The sequence below is a fragment of the Equus asinus genome, chromosome 3, assembly GCF_041296235.1.
Source record: "Equus asinus isolate D_3611 breed Donkey chromosome 3, EquAss-T2T_v2, whole genome shotgun sequence".
Taxonomy (NCBI): Eukaryota; Metazoa; Chordata; class Mammalia; order Perissodactyla; family Equidae; genus Equus; species Equus asinus.
This window is the reverse complement of record NC_091792.1, coordinates 79,668,854-79,689,517: the sequence shown is the minus strand read 5'-3', so window position 1 is coordinate 79,689,517 and position 20,664 is coordinate 79,668,854. Positions and strand designations below refer to the sequence as shown.

The following is a 20,664-nucleotide window of genomic DNA, read 5'->3' as shown; positions in this document are numbered from 1 at the left end:
AATGATGTATTGCATCCAGTTTCCTGGAGACTCCACAGTATGTCCTTTCTTATGTTTATGTTCCATGAATAATATGTGCTCTATTTTTTACAGTGTTTCAACAAAAGGCAGCCAGAAGACAATCTGATGGTGACAAGTCCCACGGTCCTAAGAGACAAGGTACTGACACGACCTCTGGTTTCTTTAATAATCTCTAAGTAAGACTCAGAGAAGTGTTATGAATGCTGAATAAAGCCCCTAGGATAGAAGTAAATAATTGTATACTTGATTAATTTTCCTCTTCAGTTAGTGTCTTACCCAAATATAATTTGGCCGTACTAAGATTACATAAGACAATTATTTTAATTAACAGAGGCAAGAAATGGCCTTGGGAGAATAACTGTGGTGCTGTTGGTATTCTTGTCAGGCTCTAGGAAGATCAAGTAAGACACATTCTCCAGCATGCATCAGACACCGGCCTTTGCAGACCTTTAGAGAGAAGCCTCTGGAACTTGAGATGAGGGGAGGGCAGGTGGTGGTCCCCACTGCAGGGACCCAGCATGGGCATTCTGTGCTCCACACTGAGCTCCGACCAGAGACTGGGCCCCTCTCCCTGGTCTCTGCCTTCAGCACTTGATCCGACACATTAAACAATTATTTGTCATGCAGAGAAGAGCTGAAAACTAATGACAAGAGCATCCCACACAGGACGAGTAGTTTCCTTTTTCTCTACAAGGAGGCAGCTGCCTCCAGTTTTCCTGACACACTTAGTTCCTATTGAAAAGAGAAACTCTAGCAGGTTATTTGTTACGATTTTTTTCTTCATGATAAGCCCTCGGTTGAAGTTCAAAAATGAAAACTGTAAAAGGTGGCAGAGGTCGGGGTCACACTGGTTGGCCCTGATAATCAAGGAGCATGTACAGATGCTTTTAACCTCAACCCACCCTCGAAATAACTTCAGTCCAAAATAACATTACCTTGAAATTGTTACCAGTAAATTACTGAGAGTGACATTAAAACAAAACCAGCAAATGATTTCACAGCAGCCACTAACACTCCCGTAGGCTGTCACCTTTCGGCCGCTGTGCAGATAGGTGCGTACTGACAGCACCGACTGTAACACCCGCTGAGCCATTGGGTACAGAACCCCAGTGGACCTGCTCCTAACGTGCATGGAGCGCCTTCCAAACAAAGGCGTGTCCTGAATGAGTGACCTACACTGGCCGCTTTGAGTGGCACTTCCCAAGGGAGCAAGGTTGTCCTTAGATCATTCTTCCAACCAAGTACACCAGTTTGAATGCCCGTCTCCCAGGAATCACTTGGATATACTGCTTATCAATTTACATGCAAAAAATACTCCTTATTGGACAGTTTTTCATTTCTGGAGATTTCATCTTCTGGGGGGACGGATGTATCTTTTTAAGTCTACTGTTACACTCCCACTGTGCCTTTAGCTCTCTCAGGAAATAAATGCAGAACTCTACATGAGATCATTGTACAATTAGGATCAAACAGTTACTGAAGAATTAAACAAAGTAGAAAAGGTTATTTCTATCTGAACTCCCCCACGTACCTCACAGAGCTTTGGAAAGAATAAAGAAAGAGGATGCTTTTAACGTCTGGGAATAAAATTTCTCTGAAACTTTTTTTTTTCGGTGAGGAAGATTGGACCTGAGCTAACATCTGTTACCATTTTCCTCTTTTTGCTTAAGGACAATTGTCACTGAGCTAACATCTGTGCCAACCTTCCTATATTTTGTATGTGGGATGCCCCTACAGCATGGCTTGACAAGCAGTGTGTAGGTCCACGCCTTGGATCTGAACCTGCGAATCTGGGCTGCTGAGGCGGAGCGCACAAACCTAATCACTACACCACCAGGCCGGCCCCCTGAAACATTTTTTATAAATTATTAAGTTGTCAAGTTTTTAATTAAGTTCTGTTAGAATTAAGGGGAAAATGTAAAGAAGCCCACAAGAGATGAAGGAAGGTGATAAGTGGCCAGGTGATGAAGAGGTCCTTGGATGCTTGGCCTTATCGATTGTCCTTCTGGTTGTCACACAGAGAGCAGTATCAGGAAAGGCTGCTGATGTCCATGAAGACCGATGATCATTCTACCACATGTAGAGAAATAGTCCCTTCTGTGCCCAGGAACAAAGGGCAGGGGAGGACGGTGACAGGAAACAAGGACATAATTATAAAATATTTTATTGGATTAATATCCATCCATATCTTGTATCCTAATTTGTTTCATCGACATCAATGATCACTAGATGTTTTAAACTGTTTGAGGGCTCACATACTGAAAATTTTAATCAAATTGTGTATGAGTTTTTTTCTCTCCAGATACCTAAAGCCAACTTATTGGTGATGTTTTGATCAGTCCCCTGAGCGAGGCTCCCTAGGTCCCTTCAGCCCCGGACATCAGTAACTCAGCAGAGGGAGAAAGGAGACTGTTCTGTCTGCTAGGGCTAGAGGAACGCTAAGCCTTGAGGAATATTTGAAGACCTCCCTGAGGACTATGATCTGCAGGGAAGTCATAATCTAGCACGAGGAAAAAGATAGTTCAGACCAATAGGGGGGATTTGAAATAAAAGAATTAACTACCTAAAAGGACTTACTCCAGGCATCTGTTCTTCCCTAAACCTTTTCAGATATTTATGACGATCCCGTCCATGCAATGTACTAAGCAATTCAAACTGCTTATTCCTGAACTAATGAATACTCTTCAAGTATCCTGGGATTTCATGGTGCAATAGCAAAAGCAGTACATACCTCACCAATGATAATCTCTTTATTTGGCAGGGAACAAAAAAGGCCTTTTCAGGGGCCCGCCTGGTAGCATAAGGGTTAGGTTCGCACGCTGCACTTGGGCAGCCCAGGGTTCGTGGTTCCAGGCACGGACCTACACACCACTTGTCAAGCCATGCTGTGGCGGCATCCTGCATATAAAGTAGAGGAAGATGGACACAGATGTTAGCTCAGGGCCAGTCTTCCTCAGCAAAAAGAAGAGGATTGGCAACAGATATTAGCTCAGGGCTAATCTTCCTCAAAGAAAAAAAGAAAGGTCCTTTTAGGAAATGTTTGTCAGAGTCAAGATTTTCTAAAAGGACTAGACACGTTCTCTAAAGAAGGTTAAAAAAATTATTTAATTCTTCTGCTAGATGCTGGAAGGAAAAGAGAGTATGAAAGCCAACTCGTTTCCTGCTGAAAGCAGAAGTGTTTCAGAAGCCTACCTTCAGGACTGCTGAGGGGTTGCCAGGAAGTTATATTATTGCTAAGTCAAGAAATTGTCCTGAGGAACAGGAAAAAAATTAATTGGTGTCATTTCGATGGAAACCCAACAGATTTCTTTAACTCAATTTTCACATCTTGAAAAAATATAAGGAAAACTGAGGACTTTGGATCACAAATAAAATTTTCCATCAAAATACAGTTTTAAAATCAATTTTCCCAAGTTATTTTTGAAATTAGAAAATTCCAGAGTGCTGTCACAGAACATGCTGCCACCACGCCTTCACTCCCTTCCCCAAATCGAGCCTCACAGGGCAGTCAAGGATGTGTCCTTCAATGTTGCAGGCCAGAGAACCAAATTTTGTCAGTGGGTTTGGAGTTAATCAGAGTTTTGAAGGCTGAGTCTTGTTAACCAAGCCCACAGAGGACTAATTTACAACCCCCAATTCCAATCTATTAAATCAATACGAGAGGAAGATTCCTTCCCAGTGATGAGAAGGTTCGCATTCATTAGGCCCCTGCCAGATAATAAAGTTTCTATAAAAAATAATTAGTAATGATAAGACTGCTAGGTGAACAGGATCAAGTCAAAGGGCACTGGAGGATTGGAATAACTGCTTCTTCAAGGACATGAAAATATCTGGTGGATTTTCCCTGCCTCACAAAATCGTCTACTAAAATAGCCTAGGGTCCAGATCGCTCACGTCTCCCAGACCTGTTACATCTTTCTCTGGGACAGTGCGGGGTGCCTTTTCTGTTCTCACAGAACCCTGCCCATTTGATTAACATAGACTCACCTGGGACATGAGACAGGCAACTGACGGGGTCAGCGTTCTCACAAACGGCTGCCGTGGTCGCAGGCCTCCTCGGCCACGATGAAATAATGTCTCATCAAGGATGCCTTATTGCTGTCACTCTTAGAAGGCAAACCATGTCTTCGAAGGGTGGGGTTAGGAGGGAGCTGGGACGAGCACTTCCATGCTAACCGCTGCCTCCACCAGCGACTCCCAACCCTAGATGAGCATAAGAATTGTTTGTATTTTGTCTGTGTTCTCCAAGTGCCCAGTGCTGCAGCGGTTTGATAAATGTTAAATAATAACATTTCCTATAAGTAGAGACCTGGAGAAATGTGGATGGTATTGCTCTTACGTAGAGAAAAGCGAATGCTGGCCTCCGAGCTATTTTCATTTGGCTGTTTTTGCCAGTACTGGATATATTAAGAAGAAAAGAGGGAAAATTATCAAAATGTGGTCATTTGTAGTCCATGAAAGAATAATGTCCTCAGTTCTCTTTTTCAGTATAACTTATATTTCCATTTGTCATGTTGCTCATGAAAGTTTTTTGGTTAAAATCATAGCTAGAAAAGCTTGTGTAATAGCTGAGTTCGTGTGTAAAATGGTGATGTGTCAACAGTCCACAGTGCGGCCTCTCAGAAATACTTGTGAAGGCAACATATCAGAAAATGGAATTCTTAATAATAGTGATAACATTAAAATAGCTAATGCTAGAATCTGGAACTAATTCCCATTAATTCTAAGATTGAAAAGAGGAGACTGAAACAAATAAAATCGTATACCATCCACTGACCCCCAGCTCTACTTCACTACACGAATGCTCATTTTTAAAGGTGCTCCCCACTCCAGATCCGGTCTTTCCTTAAACCTGCAGACAGCAGTGCTCCCAGTGGAAAGTGAGGGGGAGGGGTTTGATGTACACTTTGCATCCTGAGACCCTCAAGGAAAGCTCTGTAACGGAGGGAAGAGATGGTCAAGAAGAATTCTGTTGTAATTTATGCTGGGACTTAGTGCTTGCTGACCTGTCAGCACCTGGTACCAATGAACCATGTTCCACCCACAAGTGACAAAGCCACACTAGACACAACCTGCTACCCTGGGGTCTGGAGTCATGAACACGGCCTTTCAAAGTCCTCTGCAGTCCAAGAGCAGGGAACAAAATTTGATGTGAACACGAGGAAAGGAGAAATAAATGCCAAATCTCTTGGTGAACAGGAGTCTATAGACATGTTCTCTTTCAAGAAGGACTGAAAAAAAAGAACAAATAAATAATATGAGAACTTCCAAGTCCACTCCAAAGGAAAGGAAGGAGAATTTCATCATGAAGATTCAGGATAATTTCACTTCTGTAAATGATTTATTTAATGAGTAAGGTTGTCACGCATCTTCCTCAAAAGCACCAAGGAAAAAAAAGGGAGATAGTGGGAAATACACATACACATATATACACACACACAACACACACAAAATAAGAACATTTCAACTAGCAATTTGTAATTGTTAAAATCTAAAGTTTTTTACAAATATTCTAACTTTTTGGAAAATATTATAAGGCTATAACTGTAGAGAAGTGTTATTTATTCTGAATTTTCATTTGTTAAATTTAAGCTAACCTGCTCACCTTTCCACTTCAGCACTAGACACCTGTCAACAATACACAGGAGCCAGAAAAGAAAATTTCAGAAAATTGTGAACTCATAAACAAGTTGAAAACATAGAGAAGAGACAGCAGCAGAAAGTAAGGGGTCAAAGTCAGGCTGAGACAAACGCAAAACAGGTGAATGACATTTTTGGGGAGATGACAGGATGAGGTGAAACATGTGACATGAAGAAAAGAGATCAAGTGACAAGAGAAAAAATAAAATAAACTCAGAAGCTAAAATTTCAATAGCAAATTCAAAGCCACATTGGTCACAAGAAAAAGGACTGACAGTAGATAAAATCAGTTATTGAAGCTGAGAACATGATTGGAGAAGCGTCTGTTCCAAATATATGGAAAGACCGAAAACAATCAGAAGATACGGAGAACAGAGGTGCAACTCATGTATAATAGGTGTTTTCAAACTAGGACAGAAAATACAATCAATGCCATAGCTAAACAAAGCTTTGGAGAACAGAGTGTGGGGGATGGAATATGCAGACTGTGTGGGCTCACCATGATCCAGGAAAACAAGGAAATATACCCACATAATATGAAAGTTCCTGGCCAATCCTCGTAGTTAGAAAGATGGAGAAACAATCCTACAGTATTGAGGAAATATTTTAACTTAGATTTTCTATTAAAAGTCAAAATCAGCTTTTAAGATTAGAGAATCTGTGTAACAAGAATTTGAGATATTGACTACACAGTTTATTGGGAAAATATTTCAACTTAAAAAGTTTATATTTAGTCTGGTATTTTGTTCATGTAAGAAGAAAACAAATAGAGCTTTAGGATATCCAAGGTTTTAAAAAAGATAACATTTCTATGTCATTATGAAAGTGCTACCCAAACTATATTCTAGGAAAATGAAAGATTAAGTAAAATAAAAAGCTCAAAAAGAGGTTATGGTATTAAAGAATTTATAGTGAATAATGAACTCAATAAAAAATGGAATTAAATTTAAATAGTTGTAAATTTATTTATAAAACATTAAGGTAAAATATAGATGATTAAAATACATAATGTAACAAATCATAATTTTATTGCAATAATCTGGGTCCAATGCTCAAATAATATAAAAATGTTTAGGAACTAGAAGAAAATGAAAAAATAAAATCATACCCTTTCATTCATGAATTTACTAATCAAAAAACAGAAGGCAGAGGCTGGCCCTGTGGCCCAGTGGTTAAGTTCGCACACTCCACTTCTGTGGCCCAGGGTTCACAGGTTCAGATCGCAAGCGCAGACCTAGCACTGCTTATGAAGCCATGCTGTGGCAGGCGTCCCACATACAAAATAAGGGAAGATAGGCACAGATTTCAGCTCAGGCCACTCTTCCTCGGCAAAAAAAAAAGAGGAGGATTAGCAGTGGATGTTAGCTCAGGGCTAACCTTCCTCAAAGGAAAAAAAACTATATATATATATATATATGGTAAAAAAATCTCTGAAATTTAAAAAGTAACCATTATTTAAAAATAAACAAAATTTGTACTTTCCAAAATCACTTAATATTTATATAATAAATATAATAATATACATAGTCTGTATGACAAAAGTCAGAAACTAAAAGTAAAGTCAAAAAGAAAAAAAGGTATAGCAAAAAAGATTTTGTATAAGGACAGCACTTATGACAATACGTGTGTCAGTTACACATCCACAAAGTAGTAACCATCATTGAGGACAAATGGCACTGTGTTGAGTATTTACATACGCTAGCTCATGAAGTCCTCACAGCTACATTATGAGGTAGATAGTATTATCCTTTTTAAGGTGGATTGGTTACCTGCCACCAAGGTCACAGAACTAACAAGCGGTAGAAGTGAAATTCGAATTCGGTTCTGTTTTACTTTGAAGCCCATGTTTATAATCTCCTTCTTCTGTCCTTCCAGGCCATCCTCACAGCAACAGGTCTCTACGACTTTCTGGGCTTTTGCACAAGCCTGGACACAACAGAGCATATTACACACCTTAGCTCCTTTAATCCTTGCAACAACCCTCTAAGAAAGGCAATATTTATATTCATTTTCTAGCCAAAGAAACTGAAGTTTACAAAGGTGGGAGGAGGACAGAACTGAGATTTGTCCCCATGCCTGCCTGGTTTCAAATGCCATGTTATACATTCTCTTTTACAAATGACACAGGCTCAAATTTAGATAAAAGACAGAATCAAACTATATTTTGCTTTAAAAAGATATATTGCAAAAAAATACTAAAGAAAAGTTGAAAATAGTGAATAATGTGAATAGTGATTGCTTAGAGAAACAGAAATAAAGAAGGTGTTTCAACCTTAATTTTAGAAAAAATAGAATTCAAGGCAAAAGTATTAGACAAAGAAAATCATTTTATTTCTTTAAATTCTAAAATCCAAATAAAAGCACATCGTTTCTGTACTTTTATGTGGCAAATATTAGAGCACTCAAATATTTAATGTGATAAAATAGAAGAATCTGACAAAAGCACAGTAGTAGTGATAGGTTATAAATACTTTGAATTTTTGACTTATAAAGTAGTAGAAATACAAAAAATTAAAAGGAGTATATAGAAAAATGAGGATAATGTAAGTTTGTACTTCATAGAGTATATACTTTTCAAGATTCCATAAGTGGTAATATAATAGCATGCTAGCCTACTAAAACAAATCTCAATAAAAATATCACCTCTTCAACCCACTTTCTGATCTCAATACAATATTTAAAGAATTAACAGAAATTGCAACAATTAGAAAATTCTGGAAAACTCTGAAGGCAAAGAGGATATTAAAACACAATTGACTGCTTAGAAAACAGCCCTAGAAACCGTCTCTATAAACAGACGCAACATCAGATCTTCACAGCTTCAGTTATGAAACAAGACAAGGAAAACAAAGGAACTAGACATTCGAGTAGAAAAATGGAACAAGAGCCGGGGAAATAGATCTAATAAAAGGTGAAAATTAAATGTAGAATTTAAAGAATTCAAAGATGTGAAAACACAAGGAATGTTGACTAAATCTAATTTTATTTTTAAAAAGAGTAAAGTGGCAAATCTGGACAGAACACCAATAAGAAAATCAGTCATGAGAAGATAGCAGTATACAGAATCAGAGGAATTGTTTCCTTTTCTTGTATATAAAAATATATGACTTTCCAAATAGAAATACTAATTAACAAAATTCTGCCCAGGTATAACGACGTGTCAGTGTAAGTTCATCAGTTGGCGCAAATGTACCACTCTGGTGGGGGATGCTGACAATGGAGGAGGCTACTCGTGTGGGGGAAGGGGTTTATGGGAAATCTCTGTACCATCTGCTCATTTTTACTACGAACCTAAAACATCTAAAAAATGAAGTCTATTAAAAAACTAAACTCAACTTATAAAAAAAACTTAGATGATAAAAGGAACTTAAAAATTGTACTAGACTAATAACTAAGAAACATTTGCATAAATTTTAACTCCAAAGATAACCAGGGACAAGTTTCACCGCTGAGGTATTTCAAACTCACATAAAAGATTTTTTTATATTATATAAACCATCCCATGGAGTAGAAATATTAATGTAATGAGCTAGTTAATTCATTAAGAAAAAATACATGATAATCTCAATTAATGAGGAAAAAGACATAAACCATTATTATTTTTTAAAATCTAACAAAATAAGAAAGAGGGTAATTTCTCAACATTATCAAGAATATCTTACTAGTTCAATATCAGAGCTATTCTCCTTCGGTCTAGGAACAAGATAAGGATGCTTCTTATCAACATTGGTACTTACCATTATTCTGGAAAATTCTAGCACCTGGAATACCATATGAATCTAAAATAAAAAGGATAACTATTGAGAAGACGATTCTTTTTCATTATTTTTAGATGATATATATACTTGCCTAGAAAGCCTGAGAGAATCAATTATAAGAGTCAAAAATTATTTAAAACAGTTGAATATAATTTGGAAATGATTTGCTTTTTTATGTGCCAACAATACTAGTTTGGAGACATCATATAAAAGAAAGAACTTATTCACGTACATTGAAAACACCAAAAGTTCCCATCAGAGAAGAGAGGCACACCATTTTCCTGCATGGGTAGACTAAATAGTCTAAGTTCTTCCTAAAATAATTTATAGATTTAAGAAAATCAATCTGAAAGTATGTTTTTTTCCTTTGGAGAGAGAGACGACAGTCTGGAAGAGTGCATCTAAATTCATAAAGAAGATAAATAAATAAAAAAGAGCTGAAATCAGGCAATTATTTAGGAAAATAAAAGGATGAAGACAGCACCGCTTGCCATATGTGTTATTAAAGTCTGTTACTTTGTGCAGCGTTTAAAGCTATAGGACTTCACATTACAGTCACATGGGAATCACGAGCAGTGAAAGAAAGGTTTAGATGATAAATTATTAGAGTTTTTGTGCTTTTTCTCTTGAATGATGCAAACTGTTCTCTGTAAAAATCAGTCTGGCTGTGGACGACTCAGTTCCAGGACTCGATCTGCCGGAGCTGCTGCCGCTCCGCTTGCTCTTCTTGTCTCTGCACAAGCACGCAGGACCGAACGCCACCCTCCCCAGCAGAGTCAGCTTAATTCTGTTTTAGTAGCTAGTATTTGAAATATGAAGGGGTAACTGAAATGAATATTATTGAAAAGTTCAGTATTTTTTTAATTCAGCTGAACCTGTACATAGAGCAAAATGGAAGCTGGTACAGTTCTCTGGGCAGACTTTCCTTGACATAACTTCCATAAAAGCAGAAAATCCAGCTGCATGGGTCACTTGAGATAAAAATGGAGTCACACCTAGGCCAGGGGAGGACAGCAGGGGGCGCACGTAATGACCGCACGTTCCAGGGGAGACGCTGCACCTCCCAGCTGCAGAAAGGGCGCAGGGAACCCTGCTGCAGATGCACCCCGGGAGCTGAGTCGGAGTGTGGAGTCCGATGAGAAGCAGGTGGTGCAGGAAGCAAGATCTCAGTTGTGACCTGTGCTGTGGGCTGCTGACCCAGGACACCTTTGGCTGCCTTGTCTTCTCCGATTTCCCTGGGATCTCATGCTCCGTCATCCCTGAAGGAAAAGATTGAGATATAGAATCTGTTGGCATCTTGTTAGTTCTGGAAGAGCAGGACTTCTGAAGAGAAAAGGCAAGCCAAGAGAGCCCAGTGGGAATCAGGACGATTGGCCATGGGGCAGCATCATGCACTTGTCAGAAAGGACCCCTTCTGTGTCCCTGTTCCAAGGTTCACTGCTGGCGTCCCTCTCAACACTGAGAGGGACAGGAGAGATCACGCCGAGACAGCCCGGGGCTCAAGTCCCCTTCAGACACGTCAAACCTGCTAGCAAGTGCTTGAAACTTCGCTTTTCCAGACAAACCAATCCTATCACCATCAACAAATCCTTGTTATTCTAGACTTTGAATGCCCTCCCTGTTCCCAACTCCTTGTCAGTCTGGTCTAGATACAGACTAGTTGATCTGCTTCTTTCTGGAAGAAGGGCTCCCTGTAGTGAGCGATTTCTCCAGGCTCACGGACAGCTCACTAGTACACAGTGGGGCCCAACCACAATTCTCTCCTTCTAGACATTAGGAGCATATTTGTGGGTTTTGTTTTGGGGGAGTTTTTTGGTGAGGAAGATTGTCCCTGAGCTAACATCTGTGCCAACCCTCCTCTAGTCTGTATTTGGGACACCACCACAGCATGGCTTCATGAGCCGTGTGTAGGTTCACACCCGGGATCTGAACCCGAACACCAGGCTGCCAAAGCAGAGTGCACAAACTTAACCACTTAGCCACCGGGCTGGCCCATCTATAGGCATCCGTAGATTTGATGGTGCATAAGACACGTGCTGCCGCTGAGTGACCCGATCCCTCCTGAGATAATTCATTCAGTGTGTTGGACTTAATAGAAATATATAAATGAGAAAGTACAAACTCCAATGAGTTCTGCCTCCAGGCAAGTAGCACAAGTGTAATGTCATCCAATGACTGTAGGGAGTGACAGGGATTGGGGTAGCCTGGAGAGCACATGGCATCCCTGAAGCCATGCAGGTTCACTTATGTCCTTAAACACCACGTGGGACAAATAAAATGCTGAATTCACCCCGGTCTGCAATTTGCTGCCACCGTGCCTCAGGCCAGTCTCTGGTGTGGCATTAGCAGCCTCACATGGGAAGCCGGACCATCTAACGTTCTTACTGTGTGGACCAACTTATACTCGGCATGCTCCAAAATCAACTTTTTTTGAAAAGGAAGCAGTTCACTACAAAATGACCAGGAATTATTTGTTTTAAATCTTTCAGGAATAAATTTTTAAATGATCCTAAACTTCTGTGACAGTTGGATGTTGGTTCAGATCTCTTCCCAAAACTAGAGAGATTATGTTTATTCCACAAAAATATTTATTATTAATAATAATGTTAATATTTATTTACCTTTCTATGTGGCAGGCACTATGCTAAGTATTTTGTTCACATGATTAAAAGTAATCCTCACAACAAGGTCATGAAATTGGCAATTCCCACAAGGAGTGCAGGGCAGAATCTTTGCTATTGTTCTTTCTCTCCTTGTCCCTGTGTGTTTGTCAGTGATGACACACATTCTCTTTACCTGTAACACTAGGTGCCAGGCACTACAATCCTTAGAAAGAAACCTGGTAAAAAAAAAATTTGTACTGGGGGCTAGCCCGATGGTGCAGTGGTTAAATTCACACGTTCCACTTTGGCAGCCCGGGGTTCACCAGTTGGGATCCCAGGTGCGCACACGGCACCACTTGTCAAGCCATGCTTTGGTGGCATCCCACATATAAAGTAGAGGAAGATGGGCATGGATGTTAGCTCAGGGCCAGTCTTCCTCAGCAAAAAGAGGAGGATTGGCAGCAGATGTTAGCTCAGGGCTAATCTTCCTCAAAAAAAAAAAAATTTATACTGATTTATTCTGCAAGTGTGCATAGACTGATTAGATCAAGAAACACAAACTGCTTATTTTTTAGAGTGCTTTTTTTGCCAGTTGTTGTCTATTGACTTGTTAAAACACCCTTCCCTGGTGTTGTAGACAGAGCCCAGGTGGAGAGTCAAGCCTTGTCCACAGCAAGAGGCTGCCTGCCTGCCGGGCAGGAAGAGCTCATCCTCCTGCAGGAGAAGGTCAAGAACGGGACACTGTCTGTGGACGAAGCCCTGGAGAAATTTAAACAGTGGCAGGTGGGAAAAACTGGCCTGGAGATGATTCAGCAGGTAATACTGACCCCATCCCTTCTGGAACATTCCCTCACCTGCAGTGATCCTAGCCTCCTTGTAAATGTTTAGTCTTCACAAGAAATACAGATTATTGTTCTTTTGTTTTTCACTAGCCACAGGAATGGGGAAAAAAAAAAAAAAGATGTTTTCAAACTACCAATTAGAAGTTTGAAACTATCCAGACTTTATGTTTACAAACGTTTGGTGGACCGATGCTGGGACGCGGGTATCAGCGCTAACACCCAGGCAGCTGCATGGCTGTCCTCAGAACAGGGAACGTTGTGTGCGTCTTCCTGCTGAAATTAGGGTGACGCTTCTTTACACTTAAGCTGTGCCCCGCCTTCCGAAGAGTGTGCTATGTGGACCAGACTTAAAGGGACGAGAAAACGGATGAAATCATATCAGGCAACAGTCCTAAACGAAATGTAATGAATTTTATCTCCTCTTCTCCTCAACTTTTGGGGGGGAAAAACCCTATATATGTATCGGTCAGAATTCGCAGAGAAATGATGCCGAGAGTATTAACCTCAGATGAGCTTGTCTTCTATAAATACAATCTACATCCTGAGAGCGAATTAGAGGAGGTGGTTCTGAGATGAGACTGAAAACAAAATAAACCATAAACACCCCGCGACATTCCTGAGTGACGGGTCAGGACCGTGCTCTATTCGTCCCACAGGCCTTCCCTCTCCCCAGATGCGCCCGCAGTGTTTTTCTTATCATCATGGAAAGCCCCAGTGCCTTAGAAACCAGTTCTCGGGCAGCTGTTTGATTAAACACATTTAATTAGCTAGTTTAGACCAAAGTATAAATAATCATTAATAGCTTAACGTGCCACCATTCCAAAGAGATCATTTTTATTTAAAAACAATGCTTAGGAAAACATTTTTCAATGACAGAAAAATTAGTCCCAGTGGTGAAATTTCAAAGAATGTGGCATATAGGCAGGAGACAGTTGAGGCCAGGGGCGCCCCCAGCACATCTAAGGTCCCTCCGGTCAGGAAGGGCCCATCTCCAGGGCAGCTCTGGCTGTGGGCCGGCGGCGGCACCTGCTCGGATCGGGCCTTGTGCAGCCAGGGCGGCCATTTTGCCAAACAAACGCGCACCGTGCCGACCGTGGAGCCCTGCGCCCGCTGGTCGCTCCTGGCCGGAATTGCAGCGCTGCTCCTCACCGTGTGCCGAGGCATCTCCATGAGACGTCCCTCCTACCCCAAAACAGGCAACACGTGCTCAAGCGCAGACCTGCAAACCCCTTTGCTAGGATGGCTGGATTAGATAAGCTTTGTTGAAATAAATCTATTGTCCTTCATCCTCCTTAGACCCTTCACTAATAAAGCTTACAAATTAGAGAAAGCCAAACAAAATGTCTTCTTGGAAATGATTTCACTACTTGTTTTATTAAATTCTTGGTTGTTTCTATTTTGTTTGTATATTTATATTCAATATTGTTTTAGAAAGAAATTAAGGTGGACCATGCTCACTACAGCAGTGCCCCCTTATCCTCCGGGGGATATATTCCAAGACCCCAGGGGAGGCCTGAAACCTCAGATAGTAGGAACCCCATATATGCTGTGTTTTTTCCTATGCACACATATCTATGATAAAGTTTAATTTATAAATTAGGCACAGTAAGAGATTAATAACAATAATAATAATAAAATAGAACAATTCTAACAATAGATATAATGAAATTACTGTAGATCTTAGCACCTCCGCATATGATTTTTTTCTTTTCTTACCAAGGCCAGAACTTTCAACATTTCCTTTAAAGGAAGCACTCAGTGGCTTCTTTTTGGCATATACAAATTGCCAGCATCACTACTCTTGCGCTTTGGGGCCATTATTAAGTAGAATGAGGGCTACTTGTACACAAGGACTTTGATGCCCCACAGTGGATCTGATAACCAAGATGCTGCTAGTGGCTGGGGCGGGTGGTATGTACAGTGTGGATCCCCTGGACAAAGAGATGATTCACGTCCCAGGCAGTATGGTGCGAAATTTCATCACCCTACTCAGAACAGTGCACTTTTTTTTTTTAATTGCAGTAACATTGGATTATAACATTATATAACTTTCGGATGTACATCATAATATATTTCGAATTTTGTGTAGATTACATCATGTTCACCACCCAAAAACTAATTATAGTCCATCCCCTCACATGTGAGCCTAATCACCCCTTTTGGCCTCCCCATTTAGCCTGTGGTAACCACCAATCCAATCTCCAACGCTATGTGTTTGTTTGTTGTTGTTTTTATCTTCTACTTATGAGTGAGATCATACGGTATTTAACTTTCTCCCTCTGACTAATTTCACTCAGCATAATACCCTCAAAGACCATCCATGTTGTCAGAAATGGCCAAATTTCGTCATTTCTTATGGCTGAGTAGTAGTCCATCGTGTGTAAATACCACATCTTCTTTATCCATTTGTCCCTTGACGGGCACCTAGGTTGCTTCCAAATCTTGGCTATTGTGAATAATGCTGCAATGAACATAGGGGTGCAAGTATCTTTATGCCTTTGTGTTTTCAAGTTCTTTGGATAAATACCCAGCAGTGGGGTAACTGGATCATATGGTAGATCTATTCTTAATTTCTGAGGATACTCCATACGGCTTTCCATAGTGGCTGTACCAGTTTGCACTCCCACCAGCAGTGTACGAGAGTTCCCTTCTCTCCACATCCTCACCAACATTTGTTGTTTCCTGTCTTGTTAATTATAGCCATTCTGACTGGAGTGAGGTGATACCTCATTGTAGTTTTGATTTGCATTTCCCTGATAGCTAATGATGTTGAGCATCTTTTCATATGCCTGTTGGCCATCCATATATCTTCTTTGGAGAAATCTCTGTTCAAATCTTTTGCCCATTTTTTAATTGGGTTGTTGGTTTTTTTGTTGTTGAGCTGTATGAGTTGTTTGTACATTTTGGATATTAAGCCCTTATCTGATAAATGGTTTGCAAATATCTTCTCCTAATTGTTAGGTTGTCTTTTCATTTTGTTACTGCTTTCCTTTGCTGTATAGCAGCTTTTTGCTTTGATGTAGTCCCATTTGTTCATTTTTTCTTTTGTTTCCCTTGCCCAGTCAGACATGGGACTTGAAAATATGCTGCTAAGACCGATGTCGAAGAGCGCACTGCCTATGTTTTCTTCTAGAAGTTTCATGGTTTCAGGTCTTACGTTCAAATCTTTAATCCATTTTGAGTTGACTTTTGTGCATGGAGTAAGGGAATGGTCTACTTTCATTCTTTTGCATGTGGCTGTCCAGTTTTCCCAACACCATTTATTGAAGAGACTCTCCTTTCTCCATCATATGCTCTTGGCTCCCTTGTCAAATATTAGCTGTCCGTAAGTGTGTGGGTTTATTTCTGGGCTCTCGATTCTGTTCCATGGATCTGTGTGTCTGTTTTTGTGCCAGTACCATGCTGTTTGGTCACTATGGCTTTCTAGTATATTTTGAAATCAGGGAGTGTGATACTTCTAGCTATGTTCTTTTTTCTCAGGAATCCTTTGGCTATTCAGGGTCTTTTGTTGTTCCATATAAATTTTAGGATTCTTTGTTCTATTTCTGTGAAATATGTTGTTGGAACTTTGATAGGGATTGCATTGAATCTATAGATTGCTTTAGGAAGTATGGACATTTTAACTATGTTAATTCTTCCAACCCAAGAGCACGGAATATCTTTCATTTTCTTTGTGTCTTCAATTTCTTTCAACAATGTTTTATAGTTTTCGGTGTACAGATCTTTCACCTCTTTGGTTAAGTTTATTCCTAGGTATTTTATTCTTTTTGTTGCAGTTGTAAATGGGATTGTATTCTTAATTTCTCTTTCTGCTACTTCGTTGTTAGTGTATAGAAATGCAACCGATTTTTGTACAGTGATATTGTATCCCGTGACTTGACTGTATTCCTTTATTGTTTCTAAAAGTTTTTTAGTGGATTCTTTAGGGTTTTCAAGACATAAAATCATGTTGTCTGCAAAGAGTGACAGTTTCATTTCTTCTTGTCCGGTGTGGATCCCTTTTATTTCTTCTTCTTGCCTGATTGCTGTGTCTAGGACTTCCAATAATATGTTAAATAAGAGTGGTGACAGTGGAGATCCTTGCCTGCTTCCTGTTCTTAGAGGGATAGCTTTCAGTTTTTCTCTGTTGAGAATGAAATTTGCTGTGGCTTTGTCATATATGGCCTTTATTATGTTGAGGTATTTTCCTTCTATACCCATTTTATTTAAAGTTTTTATCATAAATGGATGCTGTATATTGTCAAGTGCTTTCTCTGCATCTATTGAGATGATCATGTGATTTTTATCCTTCATTTTATTAATGTGGTGTATTACGTTGATAGATTTGTGGATGTTGAACCATCCCTGCATCCCTGGAATGAAACCCTCTTGATCATGATGTATGATCTTTTTAAAGTCTTGTTGTATTCGATTTGCTAGTATTTTGTTGAGGATTTTTGCATTGATGTTCATCAGTGATATTGGCCTGTAATTTTCTTTTTTTGTGTTGTCCTTGTCTGGTTTTGGTATCAGGATAATGTCGGCTTCACAGAATGACTTAGGAAGCTTCCCTCCTCTTCAATTTTTTGGAAGAGTTTGAGAAGGATAGGTATTAAGTCTTCTTTGAATGTTTGGTAGAATTCACCGGGGAAGCCATCTGGTCCTGGACTTTTATTTTTTGGGAGGTTTTTGATTGCTGTTTCAATGTCCTTACTGGTGTTCGGTCTATTCAGATTCTCTGCTTCTTGGTCCAGTTTTGGAAGGTTGTATGTTTCTAAGAATTTATCCATTTCTTCTAGATTATCCAATTTGTTGGTGGATAGTTCTTCATAGTAATCTCTTGTTATCTTTTGTATTTCTGAGGTGTCCATTATAATCTCTCCTCTTTCATTTCTGATTTTATTTATTTGAGCCTTTTCTCTTTTTTTCTTGGTGAGTCTAGCTAAGGGTTTGTCAATTTTCTTTATCTTTTCAAAGAACCAGCTCTTGGTTTCATTAATTTTTTCTATTGTTTTTTTAGTCTCTATTTCATTTATTTCTGCTCTGATTTTTATCATTTCCTTCCTTCTGCTGATGTGGGGCTCTGTTTGTTGTTGTTTTTCCAGTACCTTTAGATGCACTTTTAGATTGTCTATTTGGGATGTTTCTTTTTTGTTGAGGTAGGCCTGAATTGCTATAGACTTCCCTCGTAGAACCACTTTTGCTGTATCCCACAGATTTTGGCATGTCATGTTTTCATTTTCATTCGTCTCCAGGAATTTTTTGATTTCTCCTTTGATTTCTTCATTGACCCAATCATTGTTCAGTAGCATTTTGTTTAATCTCCACATTTTTGTGTCTTTTCTGGTTTTCTTCCTGTTATTGATTTCTAGTTTCATACTTTTGTGGTCAGAAAAGATGCATGGTATTATTTCAATCTTCTTAAATTTATCTCTTAAATCTTATTTAAATTTATAAAGACTTGTTTTGTGGCCTAATATGTGATCAATCCTGGAGAATATTCCATGTGCATTTGAAAAGAATGTGTATTCTGTGGTTTTTGGATGGAATGTTCTATATGTATCTACTAAGTACATCTGGTCTAATGTGTCCTTTAATGCCAGTGTTTCCATATTGATCTTCTGTTTGGATGATCTATCCATTGGTGTAAGTGGAGTGTTAAGGTCCCCTACTATTATTGTGTTACTGTCTATTTCTCCTTTTATGTCTGTTGATAATTGCTTTATATATTTAGGTGCTCCTATGTTGGGTGCATAGATATTTACAAGTGTTATATTTTCTTGTTGGATTGTTCCCTTTATCATTATGTAGTGCCCTTCTTTGTCTCTTGTTATAGTTTTTGTTCTAAAGTCTATTTTATCTGATATAGGTATTGCTACCTGTGCTTTCTTTTCTTTGCCATTTGCATGGAACATCTTTTTCCATCCTTTCACTTTCAGTTTGTGAGTGTCTTTAGGTCTGAAGTGTGTCTCTTGTATGCAGCATATACATGGGTCTTGTTTTTTATCCAATTGGCCACCCTTTGGCATTTTATTGGAGCATTTAGTACATTGACATTTAAAGTAGCTATGGATAAACATGTATTTATTGCTATTTTGTTACTTTTTTGTCTGGGTGTTTTAGTAGTTCTTCTCTGTTCCTGTCTTTTTCTCTTGTTCTCTGTCCTTGTGGTTTGATGGCTATCTTTACTAATATGTTTGATTTCTTTTGTCTTACTTTTTTGCTTACTTATTATAGGTTTCTGATTTGTGATTACCATGAGGATCCTATTTAATATTCTATGTATATAACAGTCTATATTGAGTTGATAGACTCTTTAGCTTCACCTCTTTCTAAAAGCTCTACTTTTTCATCCCCTCCTCCCACATTATGTTTTTGAAATCACATATAGTCTCTTGTTTAGTGTGTGTCTATCCATACCCTCTTATCATTGAAATAGGTGATTTTAGTACATTTGTCTTTTAACCTTCATATTATCATCACAGGTAGTTGATCTGCTACCTATACTATATTTTTACCTTTACAAGTGATTTTATTGCCTGGTTTTTTGTTTGTTTTTTTGATAATTTTTTTTAATCTCTATTTGTAGTCATTGCTTTCCCACTTAAATAAGTCCCTTCAGCATTTCTTGCAGAACTGGTTTCTTGGTAATAAACTCCTTTAATTTTTGCCTGTCTAGGAAGTTCTTTATCTCTCGTTCCATTATGAATGACAACCTTGATGGATAAAGTATTCTTGGCTGTAGGAAATTTCCTTTTAGCACTTTAAATACGTTGTGCCATTCTGTTCTGTAGGGTCTTGGTTAAGAAATCAGCTGATAGCCTTATGGGTTTTCCTTTATATGTCACTTGTGGCCTTTCTCTTGCTGCTTTTAGGATTCTCTCTTTATCTTTAATTTTGGACGTTTTAATTATAATGTGTCTTGGTGTGGGCCTCTTTGGGCCTATCTTGTTTGGAGCTCTCTGTGCTTCCTGTACTTGGATGTCTGTTTTCTTCCCTAGTTTAGGAAAATTTTCATCTATTATTTCTTCAAATAAATTTTCTGCCCCTTTGTGTCTCTCTTCTCCTTCCGGGACACCTATAAGCTGAATGTTAGCATGCTTGATATTGTCCGAGAGTTCCCATAGACTGTTCTCATTCTGTCTAATTCTTTTTTCTCTTGTCTGTTCAGCTAGGGTGATTTCCTCCAGTCTTTCAGCTAGCTCACTGATCCATTCTTCTGCATCCTCTACTCTGCTATTGAGTCCCTCTAGTGAATTTTTCATTTCCAGTATTGTATTCTCTATTTCTGATTGGTTCTTTTTTTATATCTTCCAGTTCTTTGCTGGTGGGCTCACTGTGTTCACCCAGTCTTCTCCCAATATCTGTGAGCACCCTTCTGATATTTTTTTTGAACTCTTTGTCACGTAGGTCACTTGTTTCTGTTTCATTTAGTCCTTTTTCTGGGGTTCTGTCCTGTCCCCTTGGTTGGAAAGTATTCCTTTGTCTCCTCATTATGCTTCTTTCTCTGTGCTTATTTCTATGTATTAGGTGAGTTGGCTATGCCTCCTGATCTTGGAGAAGTGGCCTTATGTATTAGATGCTTTATGAGGCCCAGCAGTGTGCTTCCCTCTCTTCACCAGTCCAGAAGATCCAAGAGTGACTCCTTTGTGGGCTACCTGTGTCCTTCTGCTGTGGCAGGGTTGCTCCCACTGCAGGTACACAGGGAGTCTAGTCTTTTCTTCCCTGGCCAGCTGTTTGTAAATCTGGTTTGGGGAGCCTCAGCACTGCTGGCTACAAAGTCTATCCACAGACTCCTGTTGCAGTTTTCCTCTTAATTGG

At 39.3% G+C, this 20,664-nt stretch overlaps 1 protein-coding gene and 1 long non-coding RNA gene across 6 annotated transcripts in view; one reads left to right on the top strand and one right to left on the bottom strand.

The window, feature by feature from the left end:
- Window positions 1-20,664, top strand: part of BANK1 (B cell scaffold protein with ankyrin repeats 1) — a 314,872-nt gene that overhangs the window by 279,526 nt on the left and 14,682 nt on the right. For all 5 annotated transcript variants that reach the window (XM_044766386.2, XM_044766385.2, XM_044766384.2 and 2 more), the window contains 2 exons: window positions 94-159; window positions 12,660-12,838. In XM_044766386.2, coding sequence (XP_044622321.2) covers window positions 94-159; window positions 12,660-12,838 — 245 coding nt within the window. The remainder of the gene's footprint in view (window positions 1-93; window positions 160-12,659; window positions 12,839-20,664) is intronic.
- Window positions 7,973-20,664, bottom strand: part of LOC139044825 (uncharacterized) — a 98,354-nt gene continuing 85,662 nt past the window's right edge. Inside the window, exon 3 of the long non-coding RNA XR_011502091.1 lies at window positions 7,973-10,678. This is a non-coding gene — a long non-coding RNA (uncharacterized lncRNA). The remainder of the gene's footprint in view (window positions 10,679-20,664) is intronic.